At 38.1% G+C, this 25,252-nt stretch overlaps 2 protein-coding genes and 1 long non-coding RNA gene across 3 annotated transcripts; 1 reads left to right on the top strand and 2 right to left on the bottom strand.

Moving 5' to 3' along the window:
- Positions 1-184: 184 nt before the first annotated feature.
- On the bottom strand, positions 185-11,075 carry NUDX23 (nudix hydrolase homolog 23). Its single transcript, XM_077390848.1, has 7 exons — positions 10,719-11,075; positions 10,057-10,188; positions 5,804-5,880; positions 3,992-4,127; positions 3,751-3,891; positions 3,435-3,493; positions 185-601 (listed from the first exon to the last, which is right to left on the bottom strand). The coding sequence occupies exons 1-7, from the start codon at positions 10,965-10,967 to the stop codon at positions 541-543; spliced, it is 855 nt and encodes a 284-aa protein (XP_077246963.1). The 5' UTR covers positions 10,968-11,075; the 3' UTR covers positions 185-540.
- A 1,229-nt stretch (positions 11,076-12,304) lies between these two features.
- Positions 12,305-20,346, top strand: QPT (quinolinate phoshoribosyltransferase). The gene is made up of 10 exons (XM_077390847.1): positions 12,305-12,718; positions 12,845-12,987; positions 13,877-14,010; positions 14,100-14,163; positions 14,260-14,342; positions 15,053-15,136; positions 15,275-15,427; positions 16,033-16,209; positions 18,076-18,143; positions 20,009-20,346. The coding sequence occupies exons 1-10, from the start codon at positions 12,636-12,638 to the stop codon at positions 20,103-20,105; spliced, it is 1,086 nt and encodes a 361-aa protein (XP_077246962.1). The 5' UTR covers positions 12,305-12,635; the 3' UTR covers positions 20,106-20,346.
- On the bottom strand, positions 20,016-24,984 carry LOC143886740 (uncharacterized). Its single transcript, XR_013253908.1, has 3 exons — positions 23,160-24,984; positions 22,571-22,681; positions 20,016-21,489 (listed from the first exon to the last, which is right to left on the bottom strand). It is a non-coding gene; the product is annotated as an uncharacterized LOC143886740 (long non-coding RNA).
- Between the last annotated feature and the right edge of the window lie 268 nt (positions 24,985-25,252).

Here is a 25,252-nt window from a genome sequence, read left to right as displayed (position 1 = left end):
GATTATTACCGTGAGAGCTCCATCTTATGGGATATCATGATTGGGGCCACCTCCAGGACATCAGTATGATCTGGACCATTCATTCAATGGGCACCACACCATTAAGATCTCATAGCCCAAGAAGCACACCGGTTAGATGATCCTAACCATTCAACCACTACTCCACAATCTGGACAAGTTCCTGTGATCGGAGGGTTAGGATGAAAGCACCCACAACCCACACTCTCCCACAAACAGGGGAACCCCAAATAGAATGACACCCTTGAGAAGTAGCAAATAACAAGCAATCCCAAAAACAAAACAAAAAATTATAACTCTAGCAGAAAATAAAAAATGGTCAATGTACCCATATAAATATCAACGTCGAACTCATCGTCACGCCATGTAGATGATGACAAGGAATCTTCAGCCCAAATAGGCAGGCTGTTGATTGGAGTAGCAATGACAGAACCCCATTTTCCACCTAAGTGTCAGTGCTGACATTTGGTCGCTTTACCCGTGACTCATTCTTCCTCCCAATGGCAAAAAATACAACTCATTTCAACAATGCAAATGATAATCCACAGCAAAACCGCGGGTATCAGAAGGGCCTGCGCCTGGTCTGCCAAACATGACAAAGAAACAATCAGAAACACAATTGCTATAGAAGTTTACAAGTACTGAGTGCAAAAATAAAAATTAAAAAAAAAATAAAAAAACCCAGCTCTTTTGACTTGTTTTTTAAGTGGTTGCACAAAATTTTGAGACTGGCCTCAATAGCAGTGCTCGCTAAGAATTATAATCATCAGTTTGTAAATAGCACGAGACCAATATTTAACAAAAAAGTTATAACATTCGAGAAGCGAAAATGCTAACACAAACTGCGATGGACCTGGCTCCCGCTTGTCAAATTAAAGAAGCACTACAAATCAAGCGACCAATAGTCCATGCAAACAAACACGTCCGAGAACTGCTCATAAAAGTGAAGGATAATGAACGTTCTAAGACCGCACTTGCAAGTCTCCAACGAGGATGCCTCCAACATTAGAAAATTGTTGACTTCTGTTTATTGTGTAATAGGGGCATAAAAGTATAACTTTAATCTTAATTAAAGTCAAAGAGTAGGGGATCACCCTCTAACTCTCATTTTCCCAAAGCTCTCTCTCTCTTTCTCTCTCTTTCTTCTCTTTTACTATTTTTTCTTTTGAAATGATAAATATTTTATCAAAGCAAAAGATAAGGGCCAGTGACCCCTAACTCTTTGACTTCAACAGTCATATGGCCTTGTAGTTGTCTCCTATTAAATTTTTACACTTAAGTTCCCTGACTAATAGAAGTATGAAGATCTAAAAACAAAATCAGATATTGAGGTCTAGGTTCAGATGTAATCAATCTGAAACTTTTGGTGATGATTGTGGTTTAGATCTGGATATATTGCAACCAGTTATGGAATTTCCCATTCCCCACCATGGCCAGTTGCTTGACAAGGATACTTCATCCGATTGAGAGAAACATCGAAAGCAGGTACAGCAAAATAGGATTTTCAACTTCCTAGCCACACTGAACACTGAATATGAGATGACAAAGTGTGCAGATTTTGGGAAGAGATGAACTTGATCTTGATATGATCTACTTTTTCAGGATGAGATGAGCTTCTCGCCCGATCAGGAGTTGATAGGACAAGATTGGAGATTTTTGACGTTCTCCCTCCTCGATTCCTTCTGTTTGTATTTTGTCTCTTAGCTCTGTTTCTTTCTTGTAGTTTCAACTACCTCAGGCCCTTCACTTTTCCTCATTAAGAAAAGTAACATCATTTCAAAAAAGGTAATTTTTATATCTCATAGGATATGTGTTTTGGATTTGTTGAGGGAGACTCGAAAGATAGGTGCCCACCCAGCAAAGACTCCATTTGATCCTAATCATTAGCAAAGTGAAAATAGTGATCTTCTTCCAAATAAAGGATCCCATGGAGAAACAAGATGATTCGATTCAGATTCAGAAAAGTCAAAAAAATGGGGGCAAAGTCAACTTAACCGCTTACCATTCCGTAAGCCGCGCACTTCAGGCCAGGCCTTACTATAACTAACCTCACCAATCTCAATCAATATTTTACACCAATGTATCATACTCTCTCGACCTTTGATATACTTGTCTGTAACCCGACCTTATATTGCCTATGTAGTAAGTGTGGTTAGTCAATATATGCATGCCCAAGATCATCTCAACTTGGGCCACAAAGATGGTAATGAGATACCTGAAAACTTATCCCTGGAGAGGTAATAGACGGGGCTATGGCTCAAGGAGTTACAGGGATTATCTAGTTGAAGATTTTGTTATGTGGGATAAAGATGAAGGCAGGTAGTCCTTTGAAGCTGTATTGTGATAATATAGTTACCATAAGCATCACCACAATCTAGTTCATTATGATCGAACGAAGCATATTGAAGTGGAGATGATGTTCTTACAAATGGGGTGATAAAAACAAAGTTGGGCAAATTCTTAGGCAAGCTAGGCACGATTAATATATATGTCCCACTTAAGGAGTGTTGAGTTATGTTTATTATGTAATCGGGGATTACTTGTCGTTATAACAAGTAGGACTTGAATCCTAAGAAAAGTCGAAGAGTAGGGTATCTCCCTCTAATTCCTGTTTTTCCAAAGCTCTCTCTTTCTATCCTTTCTTCTCTTCTATTCTTCTCCTCCTTCCTCTTGCCCTTTCTCTCTTAATCATATCATCAGAGATAACAAAAAATTATTTAGTAATAAACAATCCATATTATTCTAGGACAAAGGCATTTTAGAATCAAATTGGGGTTGTGCATCGGAAATATGTTGTTCCTACTCGGTGTTTAAAAACTCCCCAATTCAACAATCGACTTTCAGCAGTCAAGTCAGTTTTACTCGGCCAACTTTTCATCCAAATCCGAGTTTGACCCTACCAACCCAACCTAAAAACTTCTTTGACTCACCCAAGTTACTAAAAATTTGGCAGTGCCAATCATTGACTCACCCGAATCAATTTGTTTTTACCATGGTTGCAAAAAATATCAACTTATAGCAATGAAATCAATTGATATTGGTCATATCTACCAATGTTCAACTGTCATTATCTAGGAATGTGGCAACATTTCACCAAAATCAGGTTAACAAGAAGAGGACCCTGGAAATTGTGGTCCACCTGTTCTTATTGCTGGAAGTGACAAGGCCCATACTTTACAGGGGTCCCAAGGCTTCCACCAATGTGAGCAGACCAACCACAATTTCCAAGGTCCCAGCGGAACACCTGCCATTAACTAGGATCTCAAAGAAACAAAAGTGAAGGTGCATTTTTTTATTTTTTTTTAATAATAAAAGTGCATTTTGTTAGTCCTTCAAAACTAGAAATGAATTTCAACTTCCTCCAAAGAAGTGACTTTAGTAAAACCAGAAATATGTTTATATGTAAAACTGTATACCTCTTATTTATGATACAGTAATGAGATCTAAATTTGCCAGCCGTGACATCTTCAATGTACTGCAGCCACAGAAGATATGAACAAATAGAATAATCGTTAATCTTTCTGTAAGGAACTTCAAAATACATCCATTTGTTATCTTTTCCTAGTTCAACTTTACAATTTCAGGAAATGATAATGCAAGTATAACAAAAGCAGAGGACTGAACTGACCCATGAGATCATCACCAAAAACCTCATGAGACATGAAATCCAAAAAAAATGTATTATGGTAGGCAACGAAATAAAAGGAGGGTCGCATTCAAATCACCACATACCATTTTTAAGGTCACAACAACTGACGAAAATGCCAAACAATCAAATGGTATTTCATCCAGAGAAAAAAGTGCGCACTCCAGAGACTCGGGGCCAGGCGAAAAAAGGGGCTTCTTCAGCTTTGCTCGGAAAATGATGTAAGTCTGTACTGCATACAACATCCAGAATTACACAAAAATCTTCACAAAGTTCATATTAAGCCAAATATATCAAGTGGTAGGAAAATGTAAACAAGTTTCTCACTTGGCCAATAAGTGGAATATCTAGCTGAGCAAATGGTGAAAGAATTTCCACTTCAGCGTTTGCTTCTTCCAATGTTTCCCTGGTTGCCCCTTCTGCTGCTGACTCACCAATTTCCATGTAACCAGCAGGAAGTGTCCTATGGATATATAGTGATCACAAGCAGAGTGTCGACTGTGAGGATAAGATTAGAAGGTTTTTGAGTAATCAATATAGAAATCGACCCAGTATTTAGAAAGCCAACCTTGAATTGGTACCAAAACAAGAATGGATTTGGCTCTCAATGGGTAGTACTAATATGGTAATACCCAGTGTTTGAGAGGGGAGTAGAAACTGGAAAGGTATACAATATGAAAGCACTTGATAGATAATAGCAAGGAAAGGAAGCAAAATGTTTAATATAAATGCATTTTTCAATTTCCTAATTTAAAGTACTCCAAGAGTAAGAATGATTATTCTTCTCTCTGGAAAGGTATACAATTATTACAATACCAAAGAAATGGTGGATCAAAGCAAGGAAAGGAAGCAAAATGTTTAATATAAATGCAGCTTTCAATTTCTTATTTCAAAGTACTCCATGAGTTAGAATTAGTATTACAGGGTACTACACAATACAAGGTGTTGGCATATCCGATGGTAGCAGACTCTGCAGTCTTATGATTTCCTTTAGCAAACTCACATGGGAGTATGAGACAGTCAAGAGCAGACAAATATGCCAGCTTAAATTCTAAAGTTAAGTTTAAGTGATTGTTGGGCCCATTTTCTTTCTTAGACGACTAGTGTTTGCAACCACACCCCAAACCCACCAGCAACTGTAACTGAGAACCGATAAGTACGGCGGAGCTATTTTGCCAAAAATTTTACTCCACAAATACATGTATACCCATCCTGAACGGTGAAGTTATTTGACATATGACAGTATCTGCAGACAAATGGGATGAATGATGATGACCAGCAGCAGAGTATTACTGTTATATAAGTTGATAATAAATTAAGATGTTAGACTCATTTGTGTTTAGGTATGGATCGCCATTCCACTAAAACAAACTGGAGTGACAAAACTAAAGTAGGCTTAGGGAAAACGGAACAACCCAACCCGTGGTAAGTAATTCACAATGGGATAGAGACTGATTGTGAAGAGTAAGAAAGCCTTTTTTTTTTAATGGCAAGTAAGGAAGCACAACTGTAAGAGCGCTGAAATTGAGTTTGATTTGGAAAGCTTGGTCACATGACTGGTCCGATCGCTCGTAATGGCAATAGCATACTAATCTTCTCTTAATTGGGCATCTTTAAATAGATGGCAAAGCATCCCTTGATCAATGGACACACCCCTTTTGCAAGTAACATGGAGAAGACATTATATGCAACCAGTAGTGCCTTGGGCAGTAGGGCGCAACTCCTCATTGTGGTTTTACTACCATTTTCACCTATGGCCGGTGTGCAAGGCCAAAGTAGTCATTCACAGAAACATAAACTGAGACTTATCGAGGACAACTACAATGACGATTGAACGAGATTTTAAGCCACTAGATAAATATATGTAAAGATAGCTATATAAAACAATTGCATATGATACTATCAGCTGATTCATTTTCTAGAGGTACGATTGTATGAGTTAATTTCTAATATTGAAAGAGAAATAGCTATTTCTTAAGGTCTGTCCCTATTCAATCACATGTCGTATGTATGTGTTGATACATTATTCAGAAAAATGTAACTTGGTTCTCATAATTTCTCTTACAAATCAAAACCGAGCTGATTATAGTTACTTGCTGAATCTAAAAAACAGAAGGGGGAAAGGACGATGATATATACCAAAGGCCATAGGATGGCTGGATCTTCCGTTTGCAAAGAAGAACCTTGTTATCATGTTCAACTAGGCAACCAACAACCTGTAGACATATTTATGAGGGTACAATGTTGCAAATATTAATGAAGTATCTAGGGGCAACGGTATAAATATTGAATAACTGAGAAGCATGTGAACCACAGATTTATGAGGGCACACTGTTGCAAATATTATAGAAAAATATCTTATCTATGCTTGTCAATCAGAGAGGAATATATGCAAATGCTGTATCCATTAGTGTCAAATGCTTCCAAAATAATAAAGAAATATAAGTGCTAATATGAAAATATATCCATGTAATCATGAATCTAGTGCACAAATAAAATCAATGTGATCCGGATGGAGATAACAAAGTGAGAGATATAAATATTATCTTCAAGCTTCAATCACTTCTAACATATTTTATCAAACAATGATCAGCAAGATCATAAAAAGTTATTATAAATTCTCTTATATTGAAACTGTAGCCAAAGTAGACACATAAAATCATGAGTAAATAGCATGAAATTACGATGCAAGACCAATAAACTAATGAGAAAGATGCCCATTCAATCATGCATTCCTCTTAAGTGAAATATGCAAGGAAAAAGGCAGTCTGGAGTAATTTAGCTTCAAAGGTAAAGTCGTAGGCGTATAAACACATCATCTCAGATTCCATCAAGCTTTCCAAAATCTCCAGTTTTTTCAGGAGGCCCAATGGTTCAGAGAATGAAAGAGTTACTTTGGTCTCTCAGCAAAGGCCCAATGGTTCAGGAGGCCCAATGGTTTATATAAATTGCATATGAAATGTGGTATGTACTGAATTATCCTGTATACGCGACAGCGCATGTCACTAGGTGTTCGATGTTGTCAAACCATTATGAATTGTTAAGAAGAAAAGAAACAAAGAAAAGATTGTTTTCTTTCTTAGGGTTGATCTTGTAGCTCAATGGTTGAGGCTTTGTATCTCAACCTTGAGGTCACAGGTTCGACCCTAGCTTACCTAACCAAAAAAAAATATTGTTTTATTTCTTATGTGATGGTTTCTAATTGTGTATTTGTTCTTATTCTAACATTTTTTGAACTTTCATCTCAAAATTCTATCGTCTGCATATGGTTCCATATGTTTTCATGATTTTACAGGATTTCTACCAAAATTTCCAACCAAAACCGAAATGTTCCATTTCCGTAGCAATGAAAACCAAAATTTAAAACAGAAACACAAAAGACCTAGTGCGTTTCGTATAGATCGAGACTTGTAGCTTGATTCTTGACTCATTCTATACTGGGAAGAATTGAAGGAAATTGAATTAGCCATGAACAAGTGGAAGGAAATTTGTTTTACTGCTAGTAGTACCTCAGTTTACAATGTAGGAATCACTTGAAGAAAATTTCTCCTATGGATAATAGTAACTCAGCCTATAATGTAGGAATCACCGGCTTAAAGTTGACATTACAGATAATAAGAATACGTGAAACAAGAAAACAAACAGTGGAGAAATAAGACGACGTGAGATGGTTATACAGGATGCCAAAGAGAAATGTGGAAATCATAGCTACAAATGGATACACTGTGCTTAATCAAAGGACCCCACCATATAGAAGCAGGACAAGACAAACAAATCAGAGACTAAAATAACTCCGATGACAACTAATATAAAATAAGCAATTCAACATGTCATTATTTTTTTTTGAAAGATGACAATTTTATTGATACTATGGAGATTACATTGGGGACCAGAGGTCCCAACTAGCAAAACATAGAATCAATTAAGGATGGCCAGAAGCATACTCCTAGACCAGTTAAAACAAAAGAAGAAAATCTACTAGTTCATCAATTACAGTCAGGACCACCAATCCATGCACTGCCATCATGCCGAGTAACTAATTTACCTCCCCTACTATCTAGAAACACAGCCTAGAGAGTCTTCACCACTCCCCGAACACTCCAAAGCATTACCCCAAGGCCTTCAGCAGATCGGAACCAACGAAAAGTGCCATATTTGGGGGCTTCTCATGCAAGGCTTTCCTCAAAACAGACTTGTCATCACCATTTAGATAGTCATTTAGTTTGGTGATTTAGGCAAGCCATCAAAGCCAGGAGAGACTCAACCATACTATGCTGAGTCAGGGACTCTAGCAGATATACAACCCCAGAACACGGGATCAGGACATCCAGACGGTCGGTGATCACCAAGCTTTTCTCCACCATACAGCTACCCACCGCCTTAGTGTGGAATCGTTTATGTCTCCATCCAAAGCAAAATCCGATCCCCCAAATCCTGGTGTAATCCCAGAGCAAAATAAAGAGAGAGAGCTGGCTACTTAGGGAATCTGATCTTCCCGGCTCCTCAAGGGAGGCCATTCCTTCTTTGTTAAGGATCATGTGTTCATAACTAGATGGAGAGGGCCTCTTAATAGCTAAATTAAGGAGAATAGAGCCTTGGAACCTCCACCCCTAGGGAGAAGAGCTAAGTATGACAATACGCCTCCCTAGCTACCAAGAAATATAAAATACAATACATCTAACTACTTTTAATTGTCATAGCCTTTTCCTACCCCGGGAACCCCAACTATAAAATTAGGTATAGGTGGGGCCAGATCTAGGAGGCCAGGAATAGGACTTTAAAAGTCTAAACAATCTGCTAAATTTCTTCTTTACACCCGGTTTGGAGCCCAAGATAGAGCTCATCTTATTCGTAATGAGTTGATCTTGGGAACTTAAACCCCTAACTGGGAAGGTTGAATCTTTGTAAAAACCGTCGGGGGCGCGATTGATATAATTCTTCCTGACGTATGGAGCATGCTTCCGTCTAATGTGGAGGGTAGGTTTATTGGGACTCACCAACGATCCTAAAATATCTTCATACCTCTGATCCGGTCCCATCATACCTTTTTCTGAAATAGCTAATGGCTCCATCTCAGGCCTCCCAGCAAAGACGTTTGAATTTGAATTTGAATTTGAATTTGAAATCCCAAATGGGATCCAACGGTTCGCCAGGCAAGGGTCTTGGGGTCGCAGGAGGCCGATCCGCCGCTAAGGAGGAACCTAAATTCTGGATGGCGGATTCAGGGGTTTCCTTCGAGAGCTCAACCCCAATGGGATAAACCTGGTCATAGATTTTGAGCTTTACACCAGAGTTAGGGAAGAGCCATCGAAGCGCTAGGTTCTTAGCCGAAACGAAGCTCATACAATTTTAATGGTTGCCCTCCATCTTGGTTTCTACAACCTTGCCAAAAAGGCCCCCTAAAGCCTCCACCGTAGAAACAACCCAGGCATGCAAAGGAATGCCATAAAAACGAATCCAAAGCGCCTCCTCTCCTTGAATAAATTCCTTTTTCCATGGTTAGAGGGAGAGAAGATGGTTGTCCAAGGCCATAGGTCCCTTAGCAATGATCTATGAAGCCTACAATTCTGAATCAAACATAAAAAGGACTTCATCCTTTGGGAATAAAGACGGGCAATGTAACGATGGGAGTTCCCAGGACACTTGTGCCCACTTCCACAGTTCCTGCAAAGACTCATTATGGTTTTTCTTTTTCCCGATCAAACAGGATCGGAGAGAACTTAATAGCACATCTAATTCCTGCCCTGAAATAGATAAAATTGGAATAGCGGAGTTTCTGTTGCGAGAAATTTTGCCCGAATCAGGCCACAAGCTATCTCCATCATCCTTAGATTGCGCCCCAAGTCGAAGGATCCATTTTAATGATGATCTGGTCGAATGACACCAGCGACATTCAACCCGCCATTTATAATTTAGGTATTGACAAGGAGAGCAAAACCATGCCCCAAGCCTTTTATCTTGGACATGGGTGGGTCTCCCTGGAAATACTCCTTTCCCACTCCAATGAGGAAGAGGGGAGGAGATCAATCTAGCCTGTGGGCATCTTCTGCATCTAAACCGTCATCCAAAGTTGTGATATTAGAGTGAGATGCCCTCACAATATGTTACCCATCTTCAATATATTCAACAAAATTCATCCAATGACGTATAAATTCAGATCACAAAGTCAATAATGTTTGAGTTGGAATTGGTAATAGAACTTGTAGAATCATGCAGAAAAATGTTATAATATGGAAGTTGTGATGTTTGTATTGAATGATGGAATCTAATTTATTGTCACATGAAATTGACTAGACTGTATTATGGAGAAATGTTCCAAGAATATTGTAACTATTTCACTGAATGAAGGAGAAAACAACTTCATCAAAACAAAGTATGAGCAACTTGGATACCATTTTCGGGTTCTCATAGAAGACCCTCTCACAAAGTGTGCAAACGGCTCTCATCCTCTCCTCTCCTTCTGGTATAACTTGCTTCGTAGGGCCTCCACAAGATTGACAAAAGCTGATTTTTGGTTTATGTGCCTACAATTAAACAATTTAATAGTTTCAACTCATGCAGAATTTAGAAACCAAATGACAGCCAGCAAAATAGGTTAAGCACATGGTTCAATTCATCTTGTAAGGATTAGTTATTGTATTTGGCCTTTTCAAAGGGTGCATGAATTGGTCTCATATGGCAAAGAAAAGCCAATCCAAAAGGAGAAAAATAACATGAGAAAAGCAAAAACCCAGTTCCATTCTAACACATTTCTTTCTGATCATCAAAGAAAGAAACCCATTTTAATGATAAGCATGGAAGTCCACTTCCCCCAATATGTAATTAAAAAAAGTAAAAGATCAAACCCATGAAATTGAATTTAAACAACCCAAAAGAAATTTTTTTTTTTTTTTAAAAAAAAACCCATTTCACTACAGGCACAGAACTCCATCTTCCCTCACTCTCCAACAAAATATTTAAACAAGATCAAACTCACAGAACTCAATTGACAATAACCCAAAAGCCAGAAAAAAAAATCAAAGAAATTCAAAGCCATATAACTAATAGGACTTACCGTTGAGGGCAAGACAGTTGATGAAGAAGAAGCAACATCTGAATCTAGGTTCGATTCTGAAAGACATGCAGACATTTGAAATGATCTAAAATAACGGCTAGATTGAGATGAAACAGTGGGAAACACTTCAAAAGGGGCTCCTTTTGATTTGGGTGAGGACACGATCTTTGGCAATAAGGGTAGGGAATTGGGCTTCCATTTGTGGAATGGAGAGACCCCAGAACCAAGAAAGTGAAAAGCTCTGAGCATGTTATGATAAAATCTAGCTTTTGGGTTTTTTCAACTAAACAAAGATTTAAGAGATTGTGGTTGCAGTTTTTTTTTTTTTTCCACCAAAAAAACAAACTGCGGTATAGACCAGATGGAATTACTAACCATTTTTTATTGCGTCTTTTCTTCATAGCTTATTTGGTCAGCTTGAGCTGGCATTATCCAAAACGTTGGTGAACCCAACCCATGGGCATATTGCTTTCTAGCCGTCCATTCTTAGGCCATTGACGAGATGGTTATGATCTTTGTCATTAACTATTGGTATGCACACCTCTCTCTCTCTCTCCAGTCCCTACATACTACAAGACCAGCCATTAAACCAGCAAGACCAGTCGAGGCTGCAGTAAACCTTTCACGAAATGACAAAAATACCCTTCATCTAAGGGTATGTTTTCAAAATAATACTAATGGTTATAAGCTATTTTATTTTAGGTATTTGCTAGGACCATCACACAAGGCATTTCGTGGACCGGCTGTTGCATGAGACAGCAACCACATAGGCCTATATTTTGCCTCATTCATTTAATCCATCTGAAGTGGCCGCTCTCTCATGCAACAGCCTGTTCACAAAATGCCTTCTGTAATGGGAGCTAGCAAATCCCTTTATTTTAGATTGGCTTTCGCATTTTTTGTGGAGAACTTTTCTTCAAAGAAGACAACATGGGCTCATGAACGCACACCTTTGGCTAATTTGATTCGATGGAGGGATAAATCCATGGCAGCGTGGCTCTTTCCATTGTACCCTCACTCATTACTTATTACTCTACCGATAGGTTCAGGTCATTGATTTGATTTATCAATTGAATCAAATTAATAGTCAAATTCAATTGTAAGATTCATAACTTCTCAATAATATCTCATGATCTAGACAATTGGTTGAATCCTATGAAACTTTATTTTTCATTATGGAACTCGAATCATATTGAATTTGAATGTGTCTCACAACCCGAATTCCTTTGGGGGAGGGGTGAATTTTGGATCTGGGAAATGCCGAATATGTTCGAAATGGAAGTTTAGGCTCTAGAGGATTTGGTGTTGCTCATAGCAGACTTGGTTCCTCGGCCCCTAGCTATTTCTCCATTCAGTTCTCCTAGTTGGTCCATGCTAATGAGATGTGGGTTCAGTCCATTTGTGGTTAAGGCAGTTTAGACACTACCACTATTTGGAAACATTCATTTTTTGATGAAATAAAACCCATACTTACTATTCCCACACCCCCACCAGGGAGGAGCTTTTGATTGATAAGGAGAAACATCCACTTCTTTCCCCTTATGCTAAGGGTCAATAACGCTACCAATGCATTTGTTCCTCTACTTGTCCACTACCCCTAATAATGCCTTTCGCCAATGAGTGAGCCTAACTCCCGTCCTTCCTAAACAGCAATGGTTCTAATAAATTCAGCACTGTCACGGCTTGTTAGAGTTAGAATTCATAAAGGTCGACAGAGGCAGTAGACTCTTCCTACCACTATTTCAAAATCCTTCATGTAAATCAATCATGAGTCGACTCTTTTTCACCTTGGCTGAGTGCCCGAGTTCGTGTTCTGTTCTATCAATTCAATCAAAACTCCTTTAACTCTGTCATATTATGACCATATTCTACATGCTTTCCATTTGATGCAAAAATATCCAAAGCCTCTAAAGACCCATGAGGACCTCCAATCTCTCTCTTCCTCGTTCTTCCCATAATCTCCCCCGCCTCTCTCCCTTTCCTTCATTTACACCTCGCAGGTATATTGATTTGGGGGGTGGAAATATCAATATCATCTCCCTGAAGAAGAAAAGCACAAACCCTTTTAGTTTTTCTCTCTCTGCTTCAAGTTTTCTTTTTGAATCTTTGGCTCTTTGAAATTGCAGGAGGATTATCTCAATGTCTACAACAGACATCAGAAACCCTAAAATTAGTTTGGAATCAATGGCCATAAAGCCTCCTTCTCACCCCACATATGATCTTAAGGCCGTTATCGCTCTCGCCCTAGCTGAAGATGCTGGCAATCTAGGTTTGATTCCCCTTATTCGAATTCTATTGCCTTGTTATTACCCAAAAGAAGAACTGAAATGACTTTGAATTGCATCTATGTTTTTATTTGCTTCTGTTTTGATGAAAATTATTGAATTTTAAGTGCTTTATTTCACTTGGTGATTTGTTAAAATAGCAGGAAATCAACGCTTGCCTTGTGATCATACAGTTTCTATGTATTTCTATTAATTTGGATGCATTTATTATATATTGCATACCTGTTTAGACTGATAAACAGGTTGGAAGTGGTCTTAGACATCTCATTTTGAGTCTTCAAGCCCAGTTATGAATTTATTTTCATTGGATATAAATAAATTGGATACTTCAAATCTTCCAATTGAGTACTTGGAAACTCGATTGAGTACTCGAGAGATACGAAATATTCAGATTAGAGATAAGCTTAAGAACCCAGTTGAGTTCTAGGCTGAATTTTGATTTGATTTGGATTGGGTTCCTCATTAAGTCCAAGTTGGGTTTTGATACTGCCTTTCTTTTTGTCATTGTTCAAAATTCAGATTAGACATAAGCTTGAGAACCCAGTTGAGTACTCAGACTGAATTTTGAGTTGATTTGGATTGGGTTCTTATTCAAGTCCAAGTTGGGTTTTGATACTGCCTTTATGTTCATCATTGTCAAAATTCAGATTAGACATAAGCTTGAGAACCCAGTTGAGTACTCGACTGAATTTTGAGTTTATTTGGATTGGGTTCCTCGTCAAGTCCAAGTTGGGTATTGAGACTGCCTTTCCTTTCATCATGGACAATGCAACTGGTTTCATCAGCATTCAATCATCTTTTTTCAAGCCCCAATTAGTTTGATGGCATACTTTTTTAGCCGAATTCACATATGTCGATTTGTTTTAATTGCAGGGGATGTCACTTGTATGGCCACTGTTCCAGCTGATATGGAAGTGGAAGCTCATTTCTTAGCGAAGGAGGATGGCATCATTGCAGGAATTGCTCTTGCAGAGATGATTTTTAATGAGGTTGATCCTTCACTACAGGTATAACTTTTGAGTTTGGGACTATTTTGATCCCCGAAATCTGCTTCCTCTATATTTTAAGGTTAGAGTTTCTAATTTAATTGGAACAGGTCGAGTGGTCTCAGAAGGATGGGGACTGCACCCGCAAGGGCATGCAGTTTGGCAAAGTATATGGTAAGGATCTTGTTGTAGGAGTTGATTACTGAATTTTATTAGGTTTCAGTTGTACTGATTTTCCTTTATTCTTTTGTTTCTGTTTATAATCTAAAGGGCTTGCACACAAGATTGTCGTGGCAGAAAGGGTGGTGCTCAATTTTATGCAGAGGATGAGTGGAATAGCGACACTAACGAAGGTACATTTCTTGTGGATCTTTTTAGAACAAATGCAATGAGATATTGTTTAGCAGTCTATGTGATGTTATGATGTATGATATCAAAATGGCTGATACTCTGCTGATTTGAATCAAATGATTGAGATTCAATCAGGGATTTCCATTACCATTCAAAAAAGAAAAAAGAAAAACGTCAGGGATTTGCATGAGAAACATTTTGTTCATACTGGTACATTTATTAAGTCATGCAATTTCCATGAAAGGATGCTAAGGCCAATCATATTTTCTTGATTTCATAGACACGGGTTACTTACTTTACGCTAATATGCTCCCCTTGCTGCAAGGACAATGTGAAGGCTGTTTGTTTAAGATTACGTAACCGATTGTTAGTCCGAAACCAACTATTGGACTCAGAAATTACCTTTAATTTTGAGTCGAATAATTGGTTTTGGACTCACTATCAATTGTCATAATCTTAAACGAACAGAGCCTAAATGTTCATGTTGAAAATGAAACAACTGAATATAGATTTGTCTTTGCATTTCTTTTCTTGTCATCAGATAAAGTCACTGGTCAGAAATCTTTCCTGGTTAGAGAAGTTACTCATCAAGCTTAAATATTTTACAATATTTTCCATTCACTTTTTGTGGGCTGTTATTCTTTCCACACATATTTTACTGTCTTCTCTAAGGCTTCTCTTTTTCAATAATTGGGTTCTGTAATTTCTGCAGAATATGGCAGATGCTGCACATCCTGCACGTATTTTAGAGACAAGGAAAACTGCTCCAGGTTTACGTTTGGTGGACAAATGGGCGGTGTTTATCACTTCTCTTCCTTATGATTCCACTAGCTTACCATTTCAAAAAAAAAAAAAAAAAAAATTTGATTCCACTAGTTTATAGTGTTAGTTTTCTACATCTATCAAGTTGGCCTTTCTGGAACTTCTTAAACAGGTACTAATTGGCGGAGGACAGAATCACAGAATGGGTTTATTTGATATGGTAATGATAAAGGATAATCATATTTCAATAGCCGGCGGTGTCACAAATGCCATCAAATCTGTAGACCGGTTTTTGGTGCAACAGAATCTTCAGATGGCCGTTGAGGTACTGTGCTCATGACTTCTTAAAGTTGCATTTGGATGTACATCCAAATTGCAGTTTTTATGTACACCCTAAGTGAAAGCTTATATTTTCTGAATTGTATGATAAAAGAAATATCAAATATGTCCTTCTTTTACTTATTTTTGATCTTCAACAGCCATAGGGATTGTTTGTTTCACTTGTTTTATATAAATGAATGTATCCATTGCATTAAGAAAAGACAATGTACGGAAAATGTACGGAACGGCTAAAAATAGCCCAAGAAAAAACTACAATTGTTGTAGAGATTGGCCCTTAAAGAGAAACACCCACCTCACACCGTCTTTGGCCAAAGAATCAGCAATTACATTGGCCTCTCTGGTTGTGTATCTAAATGTGGTATTTCCATTCCTTGCTATGTCAACCATCGCATGTCACCTATCTCAATAATTATAAGTCCCAAGCCTTTAATCTTTTTGGCTCCCCCATCAAACCACATTTTGCAAGTCACCTTCAAAGCACGAGAGGGCTCTCAAACCTTGACCTGGAAATTTTCAGCATAGTTCTTTGCAGTATGTCTCTGATGCCACTGATTACTTTTATCAAGTTGGAATAAATTCTTAATTCAGGTTGAGACCAGAACACTAGATGAAGTGAAGGAGATACTACATTATGCATCACAAACCGAAACTTCATTGACCCGGATAATGTTAGACAATATGGTTGTCCCACTGCCAAATGGAGATGTGGATGTGTCCATGCTTAAGGAAGCTGTGGAATTGATCAATGGAAGATACGAGACTGAGGTATTTCCTGATCTTTAGTTCGTATTTTCATTCTTTATAGAATTGCATGTATGCAACTTTACCAAAATTGTCATTGATATTAACTTCCCACACTGAATTTCATTTAAATATCTAAGCCTTGCATTTATTGTGCCAATACCCAAGAAATGGCATATAATGTAACAGGTCATTTTCTTATGCATTTTGTTTACAACTAGAGAGCGTCCTTGCTCCTTTTGACACTCTCATATAAGATCAACTTATCTTTCTTGGCCATTTATTTTTCTTGATAGATAGTGTGAAAAAGTTGAATCATTCCCATCTGGGTAACATATTTAGCCTCCCTGAAATTGGTACAACCTTTCCTGGGAATAATTGATCCTTGTTATTGATGACGGTATACCCATATTCTTCTTTGTTTTATTTCTTTCTGCTTTCCTTTTGTGAAATGAGACCAAGGAATGTTATTGCTGCTTGTCATCTTGAAGTATCAGACACGTGAAATTTGATCAATTAAATAGTTAAAGCAAAGAATTGGGATGCAGTAGCAATAACAACTGATATTTTTATGGATTGATGGGAACTCGAATCATTTTGCAATTAGTTTTTGAGATGTGTGTTTGGAACATGATGTTAACATCCGTAGTGGGCCCCACCAGATTTTGTTTGCATGAAAGTTGGCCAACATAGTTATAATAATTTTTGTATATTTTTAGTGATTTTTATATATTTATTTTGATAAAGTATATAGGTTTTTTCGGAGGGAGGTGTGCTACATAAAATAAAATAAATAAATAAACATTGTGAATGATGTTTTTAAGATGAGGAATGATAGACTGAAGGGCGCCATTGCAAAAAAACAGTTACAAGGGCACACTTTGCTTTTAAGGACCATTAGTAGTGCCCTTGTAAGTTGTAACTGGTTTTTTCAGGGGCACCCTTCAGTCTATCATCTCGAAGTATTAGACATGTGAAATACATCTTCTCTTTTAAGATAGCAACATGTAATTCCCTTTCTATTTTTATTGTGTGCTTCTTTAAAATAAAAGTTAGGCTTTATTTAAGTTGATCTAAAGGCTAAAATTGATATTATGCCAATAGTTAGGATTAAACTGGGGTTTTAATGTATTTTTGGACTATTCGGCTACCATTATCAAAACAATTTGTATTTTTGGACTACTATGAAATTTTGATGCACTTTTCAGGAGGTTATTGAATAGTTATGAGTTTTTTCTTTGAGGTTTTGAGTTTTACCGTTCTTCTTTTTTTTTGAAAAGTGAGTTTTACCCTATGTTAATCATGTTTTGATCAAATGTATTGTTGTTTTATCTTTCTCTGGTATTGTTTGTAAAGGTTTGATTATTTATGTGATTGTTTAATTCTGTAGCGAGTTTTCTACTGTTGTTCTTTTCCTAGTAGTTGCATCAGATTAGGTATATGTCCATCAAAGGAATTATATGTCCATGAAAGGGATTGAGCCTCTAGCTCAATGGTGAAGGCTGTGTTCTCCAACTTGGAGGTCAGAGGTTCAATCCCAGTTTACCTACCCCCCAAAAAAACTATGTGTCCATCAAGCTGACACTTTTTTTTTACTTCATACACAATCTCTATCCTACCTAATTGAACATGCCTACTTTAATTCCTCTGTCTCTTAACTTTGGGCTGTCTGGCGATTACCGATGTTAGGAGATTGCTAGTGGAATTATCATCATCAAAGAACAGTTCTTGCAATGTCACTGGGAACATAAATGTTCTAGTCTTAGAGGAGTGTGATTGAATCCCGATTTGATTACATTTGCTTCTTTCAACCTGTTGACCACTTCTTTTCATTTGATCTTTATTTAGATTTTAATGTACACTATTGTTAATGCATTTTTATGATAACAGGCATCAGGTAATGTTACTATTGAAACCGCGAAGAAAATTGGGCAAACCGGAGTAACCTACATTTCCAGGTAACTAAACCCCTTGCTTGTATTTATCCAACGACCACTAAAATCTATTACTGTGCATTTGGATGTAGGGGTGTGTACTATTCGGTGGTAACCGACCGAACCAACCGAACCGAATTATATTTCGGTTTTGGTTTCGGTTAATTTTTATTTCGGTTCGGTTATCGGTTTCGGTTTCGGTTTCAGACAATAAATTATTCGGTTAGACCGAATAACCGAATTTTACTTTGGTCGTACAAATATCAGCAGTGGGTCCAGTTCCACACCACACGGCACACATGACACGCCACTCACTAAGTCTCTTAGTCTCCACTCGAATACTTTATTTTGTAATTTGTTTGTATGACTTATATTTGATTTGTTGCCAAGTGGGCCCAACCCAAAGACCAAAAGATGAAAAGAGAGGAAAAGAATCGATTTCAATGTTTCATTATTCAACTCGTTTTCAACTTTTTAGTTCTCATTATTTCCAGTGAAAAGATCAAAAGAGAGGCAAAGGCAAAAACCAGACCTAGCTAGGGTTTCTTCTTTCTTGAGCTTCTTTCTTCTCTCCAAGTGATTGCTCCGATGGGCGACGGCGACGGCGAACATTCTTCTCTCTTGAGTGATTGCTCCGACGGGATTTTTCCTTCTCTTCATCTCTCTCGACTGAAAGTGAAACCCATTTTCTTTTTTGGGGTTTTTGCTCCAACTCTTTCTCCAAGTTCCAACCCTTCAAGCCTTCAACTCCGGACAAAATACCCACTTCCCAGAACTCAGAGGTATCATAATCATTTTTGTTTTCTGATCTTAGACTATTAGGGATTGTATGCATTTTTTAGGTTTTTGGATTTCGATTGATATTTAGAGTTTTGGTTTTGGTTTTGATTTTGAAAGTGTTTTTTTTTATTTCAACAAGGATTGCGATTTAGCCATTTAGGGGTCTGCATTTTTCATTTTTTCCCCATTGAAACAGTGTTTTGTTGTGCTATTGCTCTGTTTTTTCCCCATTAAAAATTTGAAATAGCTTGAATCAATTCATTCGGTTAAACCGAACTAACCGATTAACCGAAATAAAAATTCGGTTTCGGTTATATAAAATTTCGGTTACGGTTTCAGTTATTCAATTAAGCTAACCGAATTTATTTCAGTTATTAATTTTCGGGTAATTCGGTTCGGTTAAACCGAATGAACACCCCTATTTGGATGCACACCCAAATTCTAATTTGGGTGTATTTCCGTCCACACCCTAAAAGCCTATTTGGAATACCCTTGAAAAGATTATTTGCATAGAGGTTATTAATTATTATCTAGAAATGAGATTATAGAAGTCATAACCTCATTTACGAATAATAGTTATAATGGATTTTATATTTATCTTTAGTTGTTATTGTTAATGGCTTCCACTGGCCCCTAATGTTCTATTGCAAGTTAGATTGGCTTAAAATAACTTTATCTACAAATAAGACTGTATTTTGGTCATACCCAAAGAAGCCCTCAGGTCTGTCAAATGGCTACTTTCTGCTCTTTCAGTTCAGAAGGTACTTTCAAATTATTATGTGAATTGCAATGCAGGATTAATGTGATTGACTTTGTGCCAATAACTTTCAGTCGTGGAGATGTTAGCTTTGAAATATTGCAGAAGTGTTTTCCTTTTACTTTTATAATTATATGTAGTTTAAATTGCTTTACTCATCAGTATTGAATATTTAAAACTGAGTAGATTATAAAACGGTGACTGCATAAATTCTGCATGTCTCAAATCTTCTCTTGATTGTAAATTATGTGCCTGAAATCTATTTTTAAGAGTGGATTTTAAATTTGAATAAAACTACGTCAGCCAAGTGTTCATTCTGAAGTTGGGTTTTATGCATTTGCCGATTTTGCAGTGGGGCATTAACACATTCTGTGAAGGCGCTTGACATCTCCCTCAAAATTGACACGGAACTTGCCCTTCATGTCGGAAGACGGACAAACCGGGCATGACCACACATCGGTAAAAGAGGCAATAAAAGCTGGATGAAGAACCAAGATCCTATGGTGCCACCCAAATTTTAGTTTTTAGTTTTTTGTTTCCAGGTATAGTGGTATAGTATGAAATATTGTTGTTCCAAGGTTTTCATTCTCCTTTGACTTTTAACAGTGAGTACATATAAGAGAATCTTGAGATAATGAAATAATGTTGTTCCAATTTTTGAAATTAATATAAGAGAATCTTGAGATGGTTCGAGTTGGTGTCGGGAATGAAAATCAATTTCTACAAAAGTATGCTTGCAGGGGGTGAACATGGAATTAGTAAAGGCAGAGAAGCATGCAGAGACCCCAGGGTGCCGTTGTGAGAAGCTGCCCATCGCGTATATACCCTGGTTTTCCTTTGTGGACACGCAAGCCAAAAGTGAGTCAATGGGATCCCGTCTTAGAATGAATCGAGAGGAAGCTATCGTCATGGAAGAGGCAATATTTATCACTTGATGGGGCGCATCACACTGTTAAAAGTAGCTCTGGCAAATATGCCTGTGTACTTTATGTCTCTCTATAAGATATCGGCGAAGGTGGCAACGCGGATAGAAAAAATACAAAGGGATTTATTATGACAGGGAATTGAAGCCAAGAACAATCTTAAACATCTCATGCGATGGAATAAAGTATGTAGGTCGAAACCCCAAGGTGGGGAGGGGATTGGAGGAATAAAAGGGAGAAATGTCTGCCTCATGGGGAAGTGGTTGTGGAGGTATGGGGAAGTGGTTTCCCACAGATTTCATCTTGTATGAAGGTGATAAAGACACGTCTGAGCTCTTATGAAGTCGTTACATCTTCTATCTTTCAAAAAAAAGAAAGGATCCAGTGCATAACAAAGGGGGGCGCATACGTAATGCAGGGGGAGTGAAAATATCATCGCCCAAAACATATCATCAATCATCACCACTACCATTCAAAATAAAAAAAATCATCAGTCATCATTAAGAACAGAGCAAATACTCTTAAGTGTCTATCAATAGCAGCAGGAACTACCAACAAACACAAGATTAGCAAAGGCCTCTATTTCGAATTGACTAGAATCTTTGCACCTCATAAAGCATAAGAAACATAACAACTTTTTGATTGAAAATTATGATATTAGAGGAAAACAAAGAGAAGGAAGATTACTTTGTAGCCTTGAATACCATGAAGATTACCTGGTTTTTTTTTTTGATGGGTAATGAAGAATACCAGGTTTGTGGTAGGAAGGATACCAGTCACCCTTCGTAGTCTCAATGTACGGCCACAAGATCCCCATGAAATAATAGATCCAAAGAGCAAAGACACATTCGCAATGTAAGGGCAGAGCATCCCCACACCCACATAAGTAGCAGAGAAATCAAAGTAGAACCTGCTAGAAATTAAATTAAATAAAAAACAATGAATGTCACCGAAGAATATTTGGGTGTAGAGAATTTATTTTATGGGAAGTAATATTTACGCCCCTTTTGATCACTAGGGACACCCAGCATCAGTGTATCAATGAATAAAGTGAGGCTAATGTAACCCATCAAAAAAAAAAAAAAAAAAGTGAGGCTAATGTACTTGACGTCAGAAAAATCTAGCGGGTTTGATTGCCCCGTACACTGGCGTTGGGTGTCCCTGGTGATCAAAAGGGGCGTAAATATCACTTCCCTTTATTTGGGAATTTGAAAAACCGATTTCATGAGGGGGCGATTCTTCTATAGGAAGAGAAAGTAATGCATATAAATCTAGAACCATCATGGATATATAAAAATGTCAGAATTACAAAAGAAAAGGCGAGTACACATTTATTCTCCAGAAACAATAGCCTAGAAGCCATCATCTAAAATTACACTTATAACAATATAAAGATACTGGTTCATGTAAAGGCAGAACTGAAATATAAAGAGCAGTGATATTCGCCCCCCTGGAGGAGCAACCGTTAACTCTAAAAGCATTAAAAGTTAACGATTTCTGTCAAAGGAGGGGAACTATCACTCCCCAAAAAATAAGTAACTAAAGAAGATGGTAAGCTTATATTTGATTCTGAGTTAACAGCTTTTGTGGTCTTGAAATTTTGCTTTGATTGGATTCGAAAACCACCAAACAGGTCAGGTCATCTATTCTTCAGGAGATAATGTGCTTTCTATATGCAAAACAAAGTAAAATAGAAATACTCTATTGAAGGTATATAAATGTATAGGGAATTGCTAGTGTCCATCGCAAAAGGGTTTTCGTGGCCGGTCTGTCACACATCAGACCAGCCACCTTGTTAATGAAGACAACAGCTTTTGTCTTCATTCACGAGGTCGCTGGTCTGACATGCAACAGACCAGCCGCAAAAAGCCTTCTGCGATGGAGCTTAGCAAATCCCAAATGTATATCCTCATTTTATGGACTCGATATAGAATTACAATCACATGGGTTGTTTCAATTAATTGTACAATGCTTAGGTATTCAAGTCTTACTTCTGCGCATAGACTTGGAGACCTAGGGAAGGCCGTGAATCCACAGTCATCTCCACCAGTGAAGAACCACTGGAAGAGCAGAAGGATTTGAAAAGGGCAGACACTTGTTTCCTGCAAAATAAAAATGCAGCAATCTTGTAAAAAAATAATAATGCGACAGAAGTCTAAGAAAATAATAGTAATAAAAATAACAACTCAAGGATCATATGTTTTTTTTTATTGTTAAGCTGGGGTTATGCATGGACCCCTACTGGAATATTAATAATGAAAAAAAGGATATACATGAAGATCCAAACACAAGCCAACCCTTAAGACAAAACAAAGGAGAAGGCATAACACTAGAGGGACAAGATAATCCTTTTTTTTTTTTTTGATGGGTAAGCTGGGATTTGGCGGGGACCCTTACCGGTATATTAGAATATGAAAGATAATACATTCAGAAAACAAGACAAAACCCTATCATAAGAATAGAGACACATACTAAGAAAACAAAGGCAAGACTTATCCTTAGAAATGATATTAAGAAAAAGAATAAGCACAACAAATCTCAAGAACCACTAATAGCCAAGGGCGTCTATCATCCTCTTACTCAGCTTCCTAGCTCTTCTCCTAATAGCCAAGGGCGTCTATCATCCTCTTACTCAGCTTCCTAGCTCTTCTGTAGATTCTTATGGTTCTTTCTACTGACCTCGTGCCATGCTTCACTTTCATGCGGTTGCAAGGCGGCAATGGTGTGGTGACCAGTAGGTTCAGCAGAGGGAGCATCTGGATGTTCCTTTGAAAGATTTTCAACTTCATCATCTTTATCATCCTCATCATCTTTCTTCTCTTCTTCGTAACTATCAAGAATAGCATAGGAGTTGGAAGTCTGAACTTCATGGGTTTTTGCTATATGAACTTCTCCTAGATTAGGTGGCACTTCACTTCTTTCTCTGTTTGAAGGCTGGAGATCGTGGGGAGTTGAACGACTGATGTCTCTAGAGGGGCTATCCAAGGGAGGGTTATCATTTAGGTTTTAACAAGATCAGATTCATTACTCTTTCGAACAGGTTTCCACACCTTTTTGCCTTGTACCGGCTTTGGGATTGAAAGGAGAGTGCAATTCTCCAAAGAGTGGGAGAAATCTTTGCAATTTGTACAGGCTTTGGGTTTCCAGTTGTAGGCTATGTTTTGGACTATGTCTCCCGAGGAAGATTTGAGCGTAATAGAGTTAGGAAGCTGCTGTCCAGCACTAACTTGGACACAAATTCGAGCAGAATTCAGCCTTGATGCCTCAGCTGTTTTGGTATCCGTGTAGAGAGGTTTTCCAATTAGGTTGGCAATGCGGCTCAAACAATGCGAAGACCAAAATTTAAGGTGCAGCCCAGGTAGGCGGATCCAAACCGGAACTTCGGAGAGATGCCGTTTTTCCATGGGGAACTGGGGTCCCATCGTTGAAGGATTAGAGGCCTTCCTCCGTAGTTGTGGGATGTATCTTCATGGACCCGGGAACAATCTTCAGGATTTGAGAATTTGAAGAGAAAAAATCCGTTTTCAAGAGTATACAGTTGTAGATCCTCCATTAACTTCCACTTCCGAGAAAGGCTTTTCTTTAGGGCCATGAAATAGGGTCTTCTACCCAAGAAGATTCCCACCAAACAGTTTTCCCATAGATCCTCAGCTTCCTTTGTCTCCTCATCCTTGAATAAAAGCTCAAAGCTTTCTTTTTCTTTTTCTGCTGGAATGATATGCTTGAGCTTAGTGGAGACAGATGATGGAGGATGAGGAGAGAATAAGGATTTCCAAGGTTTGGGAGAAGGGCCATTGTAGCAGGTTCATGGCTTGCTTTCTTTACCCTTCCAGATTCTGTGACCTTGGGATCGTTCTTGATCAGATGAGGAGGATGCTCGACCAGGGAGCTCTGGTTTTTTTGAATGGCAGCAGTAGTCACTGCAAACTCAGACTTCTCCTCTCTCATTAATGCACTTTTTCCTTGAGTACCTTTCAAAATTTGAAAGCTACTGTCATGGGACATGATAATCCCGGCCACAAAAGGGAAGAGAAACAAAGGGAGAACATCTACAATGGCCAGCCACAACGAAGGGCATTTTAGAATCAATTAATTGCCCAAGGAATTAATGACCAAGGGCGTCTATAATCTTCTGACTCCATTTCCCTAGTTTTACCTCCTCCCATTGGTCGCTATTCCAGGAACCATTATCAGATGAACTAGTTATGATCCTCCTCCTCCGACTCAAGGATCATATGTTGGAGGTGAAAGGGGAGAAGTTACTTTACTAGGTTGGTTTGCTCCGTTTGGTTGCCGGAATTTTTTTTGGTTCTTGGGACTTTTGTGGAATTTCCGCAGGAAACCCACGTGTGATTGTTGGGCCCAAAATGATCCCAGGAACCAAAATAACTCCGCACGAAATCCTACCCTAGAAAACCAAAATAATCCCGGGAACCAAAAATGAGCTTGTAGAAGATTTTTTTTCTTCCCAACAGTTCAAGCAACTAAACAAATTTCTCCACGCAGAAGAGAAAGTTATGCAGTCATGTACATATATGCATCGAGTTATAAAGAATTGAATGCTCGTCAAAAGTTAGGCACTGATAGATGAACAAAACTTAGCTCCGAAACAAGACGGAGGAGGTTCCTCCGCAATTCTAGGTCGCCCTCTGCCACGTGGGGATGTTTTAGGC

The sequence above is a fragment of the Tasmannia lanceolata genome, unplaced genomic scaffold, assembly GCF_043159265.1.
Source record: "Tasmannia lanceolata isolate RefF3 unplaced genomic scaffold, GAP_Taslan_0.1 ptg000011l, whole genome shotgun sequence".
Taxonomy (NCBI): Eukaryota; Viridiplantae; Streptophyta; class Magnoliopsida; order Canellales; family Winteraceae; genus Tasmannia; species Tasmannia lanceolata.
This window is presented reverse-complemented; position numbering and strand designations above follow the sequence as displayed.

Coding starts and splice junctions, on each gene's coding strand:
- QPT (XM_077390847.1), top strand. CDS start 12,636: ATGAGGACCTCCAATCTCTCTCTTCCTCGTTCTTCCCATAATCTCCCC. Junction 12,719..12,844: donor CCTTCATTTACACCTCGCAG/GTATATTGATTT, acceptor TTGAAATTGCAG/GAGGATTATCTCAATGTCTA. Junction 16,210..18,075: donor ATGGAAGATACGAGACTGAG/GTATTTCCTGAT, acceptor TTATGATAACAG/GCATCAGGTAATGTTACTAT.
- NUDX23 (XM_077390848.1), bottom strand. CDS start 10,967: ATGCTCAGAGCTTTTCACTTTCTTGGTTCTGGGGTCTCTCCATTCCAC. Junction 10,189..10,718: donor CAACTGTCTTGCCCTCAACG/GTAAGTCCTATT, acceptor GTTTAATTGTAG/GCACATAAACCAAAAATCAG. Junction 3,892..3,991: donor ATATTCCACTTATTGGCCAA/GTGAGAAACTTG, acceptor TATGCAGTACAG/ACTTACATCATTTTCCGAGC.